General features: G+C 48.2%; 1 protein-coding gene across 1 annotated transcript; it reads right to left on the bottom strand.

Annotated features, from left to right (window-relative positions):
- Positions 1-4,282: 4,282 nt before the first annotated feature.
- Positions 4,283-9,630, bottom strand: LOC122110606 (zinc finger protein 772-like). The gene is given in 3 exon segments (XM_042683187.1): positions 4,283-5,436; positions 9,093-9,219; positions 9,598-9,630. Coding segments are annotated over 3 exon segments (1,290 nt in total). The 3' UTR covers positions 4,283-4,306.
- Positions 9,631-12,110: the final 2,480 nt, after the last annotated feature.

Here is a 12,110-nt window from a genome sequence, read left to right as displayed (position 1 = left end):
GCTGGGAAGGTGGCTCAGTGGTAGAGCACTTGCCTTGCATGCCTGAGGCCCTGGGTTCGATTCCTCAGCACAACATAAGCAAAAAAAAGAAAAAAGCTGGAAGTGGCGCTGTGCTCAAGTGGTAGAGCGCTAGCCTTGAGCTGAAGAACTAAGGGACAGCGCCCAGGCCCAGAGTTCAGGCCCCACGACTGGACCCCCCCAAAAAAATTAAAAAAAAATTAGTTGCTGTAACAGATGTGTTATTTGTGATTTTTCTGTAACAGTGAGTAGTGCTGAGCATATTTTCTTCTATATGCTAATTATATCTTTTCTTTGGGGGTGGGGTTAGTCGTGGGACTTGAACTCAGGGTCTGGGCACTATCCATGAGCTGCTTTTGTTCAAAGCTAGCACTCTACCACCTTGAGCCACAGCACCACTTCCAGCTTTTTCTGTGTATGGGTGCTGAGAAATTGAACCCAGGGCTTCATGCATGCTAGGCGAGCACCCTACCACTGAGCCACATTTCCAGCCCCTGCTCACTGTCTTGAAGAAATGTATAATCGGCTCTAGGCAAGTGTTTTCTGTACATTTCTACAAGCTCTAGTCCCTTGAGCTTATTTGTGTAAGTTATGTGCAGACTCCAGCTTCGTTCTGTCCCATCTGGGATACAGCTGGTGTTGTGTCTTTTGTTTTTATTTGGAATCTAGTTGTTTTAAAGTTGGTTTAAAAGTCTCCCAGATGAATTTTTCACGCTCTTGTCACAGATATCTGCATAAAAGTGGAGGTTCATCTTGGTGCTGTTCTCGCCAGTCAGCTTCCATCACTGCCACAAAGTGCCTGTCAGCTTCCAAGATGGAAAAAGGTTTACTTTGGAGTTTTCCACCTGTGGTCAGTGTGGCCCGTTGCTGTGGGGCCTGTGGTGTGACAATCTGTCAGGGTTGTGTGGAAGATACTCACTATGGCGGGCGAGCTGGTCCCAGTGTCCCCTTCAAGGGAATACTCAGGCTGAGACAGGAGGATCAGAGTTGGAGGCCAGTGTGGCCTATATATGAAGACCCTGACCTGACACAAACCCAAGGCTAGGTTTGTGACTCATGTATATGCAAGGCACTAGGCTTGAGCCCCAGCACTGCAAAGGAAAAAAAAGTGTCAGGTGACAGTTGGCTCATGCCTGTAATCCTAGCTACTCAGGAGGCTGAGATCTGAGGATGGAGATTTGAAGCCAGCCTGGGCAGGAAAGTCTGTGAAACTCTTATCTCCAATTAACCAAAACCAGCCAGAAGTGGAGCTGTGTCTCAAATGGTAGAGCACCACCTTGAGTGAAAAAAAATTGAAGTTCAAGCCCCAGTACTGGCACAAAAGAAAATACTTGAAATCTGTCCCATTTTATCTAAATATACTTTGTCTTCTAGTCAACTGTATAAGGAATCTGCTAATTTTAGTTCAAGGCTTATAAGAAGCACAGTGTCCTAGAACACTAAGCTTTGAAAAGCAAATGGAAGAAAGGGTGGTTTATACCACAGAGAGGGAGCCAGCCCACATGCCAGTGTCCACCAGGGACAGGGTAGATGTGCCAATGACCTTGATGTTACAGAATGCAAATGCTTGTCATCGCATATCATGTATGCCTGAGACCACCAAGCTTCAGATGGTACAGAGGGAAGCCTGCCTTGCTCGTGGAAGGGGTGAGACCTGTGGTGGTTTCATGGACCAGGACTTCATTGCTGCTGTATGATGTCTGCTGTGTCATGTATCTCAAGCAGGTAAGTAATTTCTCAGAGGTGAGAATGTTACTGAAGGTGTTCAAGGCAGCAGTGACACGCAGCCCTGTGTTGTAGCAGGGAGGGGGAGATGCAGAGATGTCCTTGAGTGAAGATAGATCCATACCCACACTGAAGCATCCCAGGGCAGCTGAGCTCAGTGACTCATGCCTGAAATCCCATCCACTCGGGAGATGAGGAGATCAAGATGGGAAGCCAGCTTGTGCAAAAAGTTCAGAAGACTCCATCTCAACCATGGGCATGGTGGTATGTGGTTCCAAGGAGACCACACACTGAGGGAAAAACCAGATGTTCCAGACGCACTTCAGTTCTAACCTACATGGAGGGGCAGGGCTCATTTTCCCCATGATGTCACCTGCATGTCTGCTGAAGGCCTTCCTTTCAAAAAGTCTAGAATTTTCCCTCTATCATTTTAAGCATATGAATATTTTCCTTGCTTTGGGGAAATTTGCTCTTTAGGGAGCAGATAATCATAGTGTCTGGCTCATTTCCAGTGCATATGTCATATGAATGGGATTTATGTGATTTATGATTCTAAGATGTGGAGAGATTTCCTGTCCACATGGATCCGAGACAAGGCATAAAAATGGATGTTCTGTATGAAAAGAACACTTGATCTAACATTCTTAACAGAAGTGTGATAAATTTCAAAATAAGTTAATGAATTTTTTTTGGGGGGGGGTCAGACATGGGGCATGAACTTAGCTTGGGCGCTGTCCCTGAGCTCTTTTCGCTCTAGGCTAACACTCTGACTCTGAGCCACTGCTCCACTTCCGGCTTTTTCTGAGTAGTTCATTGGAGATAAGTTTCATGGACTTTCTTGCCCAGGCTGGCTTTGAACCACAATCCTCAGATCTCAGCCTCCTGAGTAGCTAGGATGACAGGCATGAGCACCAGCACTCTATACAAATTATTTTTAAGATATGTCGTCAAGATAATGTATGAACTTTTAATTAAGAGACAGACTAAACTAAAATTGTAACACTCTCCATAGTACACTAGTCCTAAGTTATTTGTATTTTCGTTCGGTAATTTCACTTAAGTGACAAATTTGAATACAATGTGAAAGTAGTTTCTAAAGGTCACTTCTCTAGTGAACAGAACACATTATTGTTTAAACCATGCACATGTGACATCTTACTATGCAAAATCTCAAAGTTTTATGCAAATGATTTTTATTGATCTACATAAATTCTGAGTTATAAATTGTGTCTTGAAATGCCAATAACATTCCAGTTTTGTCTCTTTTTTTTTTTTCTATTAACTCTATATTCAACCCAGGTCCCAGAGACTCAAGCCTGTAATGCTAGCTACTCAGGCAGCTGAGATCTGAGAATTGTGGTTTGAAGCCAGCCCAGGCAGGAAAGTCTGTGAGACTCATATCTGCAATTAATCACAGAAAAAGCTGAGAGTGGCACTGTGGCTCAAATGGTAGAGCACTAGCCTTGGGCATAAAGAGGCTCAGGGACAATGCCCAGGACCTGAGTTCAAGCTCCAGAACTAACAACAGATGTACAATATTCAGTGCACTTTTTTGTGTGTGCTAGTCTTGAAGCTTGAATGTAGGGCCTAGACCTTGTCCCTGAGCATTTTTTGCAAAAGGCCAGCACTCTACCACTTGAATCACCACTGCACTTCCAGCTTTTGCTGGTTAATTGGAGATAAGTGTCTCTCAGATTTTCTTGCCTAGGCTGCCTATAAACTGCAATCCTCAGATTTCAGCCTCCTGAGTAGCATGGGCAGGCATGAGCAACAGGTGCTGTGTATAATTATAAAATTGCACTTCTAATGTATTTACTTTTTTTTTTGGTCAGTTGTGGGACTTTAATTCAGTCTGGGCGCTGTCCCTGAGCTCTTTTGCTCAAGGCTAGCACTCCACTTTGAACCACAGTGCCACTTCCCGTTTTCTGGTGGTTCATTGGAGACGAGAGTGCCATGGTCTTTCCTGCCTGGGCTGGCTTTGAACTGTGATCTTCAGATCTCAGCTTCCTGAGTAGATGGGATTACAGGCTTGAACCTCCAGCACCTGGCTGCACTTGCTTTATTTACTTTGACATTGCTTTGAGAATTATATGAAGAAACCAACATGTGGTTATTAGTTCACATTTTCCCTTGTTCTCACTATATTAAATGTACCTGTGTTTAAGGGTTTATTCCCATTCTTAAGGTATGATTCAGAGAGGATTGGAAAACATCTACTGCTGGGCGCCAGTGGCTTATACCTGTAATCCTAGCTACTCAGGAGGCTGAGATCTGAAGAGCCCAGTTCAAAGCCAGCTGGACAGGAAAGTCTGTGAGACTCTTATCTCCAATTAATCACCTGAAAACCAGAACTGGTGTGGCGCAAGTGGTCGAGCACTCCCTTGAGCTGACAGTGCTCAGGTCAGAGTTCAAGACCCACAACCGACCAGAAAAAAAAAAAAAATCTACTAATGAGCATGTGGAAGTGAGTGATGTGGCTGGGAGGTCAAAATGAATGACATCCAGTTTCCAGTGGAGAGTCCATCGTTACGATGAACAGGGACAGGGCCCAGCCTCTGCCAGCCTATGGCCTCTCCCCGGTGTGGACTTTCCAGTGCCGGATGAGGGAGGCCCTCTGCCTGAAGGCCTTCCCACACTCACTGCACTGGTATGGCTGCTCTCCAGTGTGAATCCTGTGGTGCTGAACAAGCACATGCTTGTGGCTAAAAGCCTTTCCACAGTCACTGCACACATATGGCTTCTCCCCATTGTGAACCCTTTGGTGAGCAATGAGATCAGAGCTTTGACTAAAGAACTTCCCACATGCAATACACTTGTAAGGCCTTGTTCCAGTGTGAACACTCCAGTGTTTAATAAGCCTGTACTTATGACCAAAGAATTTCCCACACTCGCTGCACTCGTAAGGCCTTTCCCCGCTGTGCACGCTCTCGTGCTGAACCAGTGTGGATTTGTGGCTATAGGCTTTCCCACATGTGCTGCATTTGTAAGGCCTTGCTCCAGTGTGTACTCGCTGGTGCACGATAAGGTTAGAGCTGTGATTGAAGACCTTCCCACACACGGTGCACTCGTATGGCATTTCTCCTGTGTGGACTCTCTGGTGCTGAGCAAGGATGGGTTTCCGGTTGAAGGCCTTCCCACACTCGCCGCACGTGTACGGCCACTGCCCAGTGTACACTCTCTGATGCTGAACGAGGGAGTCCTTCCGGCTGAAGGCCTTCCCGCACTCACCACATGTGTACCGCCTCTGCCCCCCGCGCACCATCTCTCCACATGCAGTGCTTCTGCGGGGATCCCATTCGCAGTGAGGGACTCGGTGCTGGAACAAGCCCAAGCTGCCTGAGTCCCGACAGCTCTCCTGCATCATCAAAGGTGTTCCCAAGGGCTGGACAGGAGAGAGCTTCACAAGGCATGCCCCATCTTCATCCCCGCTGTAGTGCTCCTCCCCACCGTGCTCCTGAACTGCACTGACCCACAGCTGCTCCCCACATGCCATGCTCTGGTGTGGCCTTTGCCCCCTATGAGTTTCCTAGGGCTCAGCCACATGTAGACTGTGGTTCAAGTCCAGGCCCCATGTCTCACAGGGGTAGGCCTTCTGGGGCAGAGGGGCTCCCTGGGAAGCCCTAGCATCAGACATGCCTGTGCAAGTGCTCTTCTCAGAAGGCAGCTCTTCGTCCTCCATTCCATGCCAACACCCTGAAAGCAGAGAAATGCGGGTCAAGTATACACCGACAGTGGTGGGCGGGAGCAGCCTCATTTTGATTGTGTATGACACACCTGGGACCACAGACCATGGGTCAGTTCAGGTTTGGTGATGCTCTGCTACGCAGCAGATGATGTCTAAATGTAACAGTGGAGGAGGTCAGACTGGCAGAGAAGCAGACCTGGAAGATGGCACAGGGTGAGGCAGCTCACCCAATGTCCCTGCTCAGAAGCAGGCTGTGTTGGCCACTGGGGACAAGAGTTCTACAGGAGGGCTGTGTGTGTGCCCAAGAAAACCCAGATGCTACTATGCAGTCATGATTAAGGCCCAGGTATATACCTCACGACACAGTGAATATGCCAATGGTAGAAACCATCTCCAAGGGTTTCTTTACTGCTCCAAGGGAGCAGGCACTGATGGCTCACACTTGCAATCCTCTCTACTCAGGAAGCTGAGTCTCAGGATCACAGTTCAAAGCCAGCTGAGGCAGGAAAGTCACTGTGAAACATCTCCAGAAAACCTGAATAAAGTGGCTCAAAGTGGTTGTGCTATAGCCTTGAGCAAAAAAGCTCAGGGACAGCGCCCAGGCCCTGAGTTCAAGCCCCACAACCAACAACCAACAAAAGAATAATGAAACATATCCCCTATGTCATTTTAACCCATTAAGCAACAATGTGACTACATAAATACCAAGTAAAACAGACTTTAAAAGCATGTTGATGGGTGCTCCTAAGCTACTCAGGAAGCTGAGATCTGATGATCACAGTTTGAAGCCAGCCCCAGCAGGAACATCAGTGATACTCTCCAGCTAATCATCAAAGAAAAAGCTGGAAGTGGAGCTGTGGCTTCAGTGTAAGAGTGCTATCTTTGAGCACAAAAGCTCAGAGACACTAAAGCCCTGAGTTCAACCTCTAAGATTGGCATAAAAGAAAAAAAAAGTGGCTTAAGTGCTAGAGCTATTAGTGCATACATCAAAATCAGCTCATGGTTACCCATTTGGACCCCTCAGGGTGATGTGGAGCCAAAAAAAAAAACCCAAAAACTCCGTAAGGGCAACCATACATAAAAATGGTATCCATGAGGGTAGCAGACCACTGCAGCTACTGCTGATACCCAAACCCAGACTTTTTCTGGACCACACTGGTCTTGCTTATGACCTAAGCAGTTCCTTGGGATGGAGGACAACCAGAAAGTTCACATTGCTCTAGGATCCCTTCAAGCTCTGAGGGGCACAAGAGTCTGCCACCCCAAGCACACTGGGTGACTGGTGAGTCCTGTGGTGATATTCACTGCAGACAGGAGCATGAGAGGAAATGCAAGTTAGCTCCGGAAAGCGTCCCAGGTACTCAGGGCTGGTTGTGAAAGTTCCAGATACTCATCTTCAGAAGTAAAAGGGTCAACATCTTATAGATTCCTTGGAAAATCTACTTTCATGACCTTTCTCCTGTGTGAGCCTTGTGGTACTGACAGAAAATAATACTGTTTGTTAAAGGCTTTTCTGTGGTGTGGACCCACTGATGCTCCACAAGTTTTTTTGTTTTTGTTTTCTTGCCAGTCCTGGGGTTTGAACTCAGGGCCTGGGCTTTATCCCTGAGCTTCTTTTGTGCAAGCTAGCATTCTACCACTTGAGCCACAGCACCACTTCCAGCTTTTTCTGTGTATGTGGAACTGAGGAATCCAACCCAGGGCTTCATGCATGCTAAGCAAGCACTCTACCACTGAGCCACCTTCCCAGTCCTCTCCAAAAAGTTTTGTAATTGGCAGGGCAGTGATCAGGTCTCTCTCCACTGTGAATGTTCCATGAGGCTGCTGTGTTGCCTGAAGCATTTCTCACATTTGCTGCACATGGGGGGCTTTTCTCTACCCTTTGGTGTGCAAGAACTCTTATTTTTGTGGCTGAAGGCTTTCTCACATTTTTGTACTTGTAGGTTTGTTCTCTGATGCTGATGTAGTTTATCTTCAGGGCAGAAGCCTTTCCCACACTCATTACATTGGTAAGATTTTCTCTGGTGTGGATTCTCTGGTGCTTAACTTTTGGTTGGGCCAGGCACCAGTAGTTCATGCCTGTAATCCTAGTGACTCAAGAGGCTAAGATCTGAGAATCATGGTTCAAAACCAGCCCCAGCAGGAAAGTCCATGAGACACTAACCAATTAACCCACAGAAAGCCAGAAGTGGTGCTGTGGCTCAAAGGGGTAGAGTGCTAGCCTTGAGTGAAAAAGCTCTGGGACAGCACCCAGGCTTTCCCACAGTCACTGCATGTGTATACTGCTCTACAGTGTGAATTCTGATACCGAATGTAGTCAGAGGACCGCATGAAGGACCTTCTACACTTGCAGCACACAGAGGCTTTTCTCCAGTGTGCACCCTCTGGTGATGTAGCAGTTTGTTTCTGTGGATGAAGGACTTCCCACACTCACTACATTCACAAGCCCCCTCTCTCCTGTGAATTCTCTGCTGTCCAATGTGATCAGAGGACTGAATGAACACTGTCCCACATTCTGTGCACACGTCAGGCCTTTCTCCAGTGTGGATTCTCTGCTGGTGTGGGAGGGGCCGCGCCAGTAAAAATACTTGACCACACCACAGGGAGGAGTCCATCGCTTGTTTTAGGACAAGTGAAAAATCAAGATTGTTTAGCAGTTCCAGAGGTCAGTGTACGAGAATGCCTCATGACCATAAAAAAAAACAACAGCCGGGTGCTGGTGGCTCACGCCTGTAATCCTAGCTACTCAGGAGGCTGAGATCTGAGGATCGCGGTTCAAAGCCAGCCCGGGCAGGAGAGACCGTGAGACTCCTATCTCCAATAAACCACCAGAAAACCGGAAGTGGCGCTATAGCTCAAGTGGTAGAGCGCTCACCTTGAGCTGAAGAGCTGAGGGACAGCGCCCAGCCCAGAGTTCAAGCCCCATGACCGACAAAAACAAACAAACAAAAAAAACCCCCAAGAAACAATGAGTCCTTAAGGTATGAACTGAAACCTTAAAATCTCAAGAGGAAAATACAGACGGAACACTTTAAGATATAGGCATAAGCAACAGCTTTCTGAATAGGGCTCCTAACAGCTCAAGGAATAAGAGCAGCCAGACATTGGTGGCTAATGCCTGTCATCCGTAGTTAATCAGGAGGCTGAGATGTAAGGGTCATGATTGAAAACCAGCCTGGGCAGGAAAGTCTGTGAGACTCTTTTATCTTCAATTAACCACCTAAAAACCCAAAATGGAGCCATGGCTCAAAGTGGTAGAGTGCTAGCCTTGAGCAAACAAAAACCAAACCTTCAAAGGAGGGTCCTGATGTCGTAATCCAGTGTCGCCACAATGACTATAAGTGCCTATAGTCCCTGAGGTATGTGGGGGGGGGGAGGGGAGCCCCAAGAAATGTCCACTAAAGAAAGCAGAAGAATCTGCAAATCTGAAGTCACCTGAGCAACGAATGGCAAGGCCAAGTGACATTGGTGGGATGAGCTACATACAAGCTTATGAACTCCAGCTCTTCACTGACTGGCTCTCAGCCCAGGCCTGTCACACAAGAGACAGGATGAGAAGCCGGGGATGTGGTGGGAGGGGTGGGGGGTAGGGGAGCAGGGCCCCCGGCTGTGGAGGACAGCCCAGCACACGGGCCCAGCAGGGTTGATGGAGCTGCTGACTTACCCACCAAGGCCACCAGCACGAAGTTCTCCATCATCACATCATGATACAGGCTCCTCTGAGCCTCATCCAGGAGCCCCCACTCCTCCTGGGAGAAGGACACGGTGATGTCTTCCAAGGTCACACGGCCCTGTCATGATGGGGTAGGTGACTTTCTAATTGGCCTCAACCCAGGGGCCCCCAGGCCGAGCCCCAACGCAGTGACACAGGGAAGACGGGAGGTGGTGCCACCCTCCACACTGCTCCTCCGGCCCCACAGCTCATGATCCAGAGGGGAGAGGTGCTGCCTTCCAGGCCTGGGACTGGCACACCAAGTCCCAGGCGCACTCCGCCATCTACTTCCCAGGGTGTCAGGTCCGGCATGCGCCCATGCTTTTCACGGCCTGTAAGAGGGGTGCTGGGGAGCCCCAGGGACGGCTGAAGAGACCCGGGGACCGGCAGGGAATTGGCGCGTGGGGAAACGAGCGGGTTTGGGGTTCGGACCCAGTACGGGGCTCGCACCACTCACCCAGGACCCGTGCAGCACCGCCGCGGACACCATGGCCTCGCGCGGCCCCGGCCCCCCCGCCCCCCTCCCCGGCTCCCGGAAGCAAAGCTCCGGAGCCGCGTTCTAGAGGGCTGCGCAGGGAAACCCCGAAAGTCTCGCCCAGACGCCCTGGGTACCCCGGAAGCTCTAAGATCCGACGCTCTCATTGGCCCATGCCGCGGCATTCTGGGTAATATAGTTCTTAGTGATAAGAATAAAGGCAGTCAAGTCAGCAAAACCTGTCACGAAGGCTTTAAAGGCGTTTTCGAGGGCTGGGAAGGTGGCTCAGTGGTAGAGCGCTTGCCTGGCATGCAAGAGGCCCTGGGTTCGATTCCTTAGCACCACATAAGCAGAAAATGTCGGAAGTGGCGCTGTGGCTCAAGCGGTAGAGCGCTAGCCTTGAGTTGAAGAGCTGAGGGACAAGGTTCAGGCCCGCAAAATATGTATATATATTTCATCTATGTACATGTGTGTGCGCGCGTGTGTGTCTCAAGCCTGTCATCCTCCTCATGTGAGGATCACGGTTCAAAGCCAGCCCAGGCAGGAAAGTCCATGAGACTTATCTCCCATGAACCACCAACACAAGTGAGGGAGCCAAGGAGGCTCTCATCTCCAATTAATTACTAAAAAGCCACAAGTGGATCTGCTGCTCATTGGTAGTGTGCTCATCTTGAGTAAAAAAAGCTCAGGAAATACCAAGACCCTGAGTTCAAGCCCTAGTACTGGTGTACTGGTGTGCTCACATGTGAGCGTACACAGGTATTGAAGATGTCATACCATTTTATTATCTATTTCAGTCAGTTGTGCTGTGTCCGGTTTTCTGTTGATTTATTGGAAATGAGACTCATGGACTGGAATTCCTGCCCAGGCTGGCTTTGAACTGTGATCCTCAGATCTCAGCCTCCTGAGTAGCTAGGATGACAGGCCTGAGCCACCGGCTCCCAGCTACCATTTTATTCTTTACTAATATTAACCAAGTTTGAACTACATGACGGTCAGGTTGATATTGTTTCCATCATATTGAGAAAACTGGGTACTAGCTAGACTGAATATCTGTTCCCTTGTCCAGTGTTAACACACAGAAGCTAGTTGCTGAATTCCTGCACCACCCTGTGATAGGTGACTATGACAGTATAGCCAGAATGGACATGGCCCAATGCCATGTTGACTCCAATGTCTGCACCTACCTACAGGTGCTAGTCTGGATCCATACTGCCCTCTCCAATGCTTATGTATGCCAGTGGTTTCCTGTGTGAGTGGTATTATTGAAGCAGCACCTTGGTATGATGTGAGGAAGTGTTCTCTCAACAGCCGGCATTTGATGGCATCTTCTGTAACAAATGAAGAAAGCCATGCTATTTCCAGAGCCAATGTAGCTGTTCACATCCAAGTCCTCTCTTTGGATGATCTCTGGCATCACAAAATGTGAAAACTTCCAGGCCACAATTTAGGACCACAAAATCCTATGTATTCCATTGGAGGTGTTGGGCAACAGTGGCTCACACCTGTAATCCTAGCTACTCAAAGGAGGCTGAGTCCCGAGATCTAAAGCCAGCCTGGGCAGAAAAGACCGTGAGAGTTATCTCCAATAAAATACCCAGAAAAAGCTGGAAGTGGCGCTGTTGTGCAGGTGGTAGAGAGTTACCCTTAAGCAAAAGCAGCAGGAACAAGCAGGCCAAGTTCAAGTCCCAGGACCAACCCCCCCCCCCCCAAAAAAAAAAAAAAATGAAAGGAGGGCTGGGATGTAGCTCAGTGGCAAAATGCTTGCCTAGCAAGTACAATATCCTGGGTTCGATCCCCAGTACCAAAAAAGACAAAAAAAGGTAGTTTAAAAAAAAATCCAAATGGGTGAGGGGAGAGGGGGGACCGTAAAGCAGAAAACACTCTCCACCACTGTACTTTCTATCCTGGGGCACATGTTACTGTGGTGTAGAGGAAGGAGGATCCCATAACATTGCCCAACCCCTCCATCATATAAATGAACCCAAAGGCTTTATGACCTCACCCAGCATGGTTAAATCAACCACCATAATTAAATATGGATTCAACAAATTTATTAATGTACAGGAACTGTGAGGCAGTTACATTTGTGTGAGTTCAGAAACATCAACTATGGGATCAACAACTTTCAAAAGTGGCTAAGCCCTTCTTACAAAATGTCAATCAAGCTGGGCACCATTGGCTCACAACTGTAATCCTACTCAGGAGGCTGAGATCTGAGCACTGAGGTTCAAAGCCAGTCTGCGCAGGAAAGTTTGTAAAACTCTTATCTCCAGTAAACCACCAGAAGACCAGACGTGGTACTGTGCTCAAGTGGTAGAGCACTAGCCTTAAGCTAAAGAGCCGAGGGACAGCAGTCCCCAGTCTCAGAGTTCAAGTCCCACTGCCGACCAAAAAAAAAAAAAAAAAAGAGAGCCAGATGATGCACATTTGCTCCATTCATAAAGCCTTACTCTGGGGACATGAGATCTTGGTTAAGGAACTTCCCACAATGA

The sequence above is a fragment of the Dipodomys spectabilis genome, unplaced genomic scaffold, assembly GCF_019054845.1.
Source record: "Dipodomys spectabilis isolate Male_0828 unplaced genomic scaffold, ASM1905484v1 ptg000080l, whole genome shotgun sequence".
NCBI lineage: Eukaryota > Metazoa > Chordata > Mammalia > Rodentia > Heteromyidae > Dipodomys > Dipodomys spectabilis.
The sequence above is the reverse complement of the archived record's forward strand: the minus strand, read 5'-3'. Positions and strand labels throughout refer to the sequence as shown.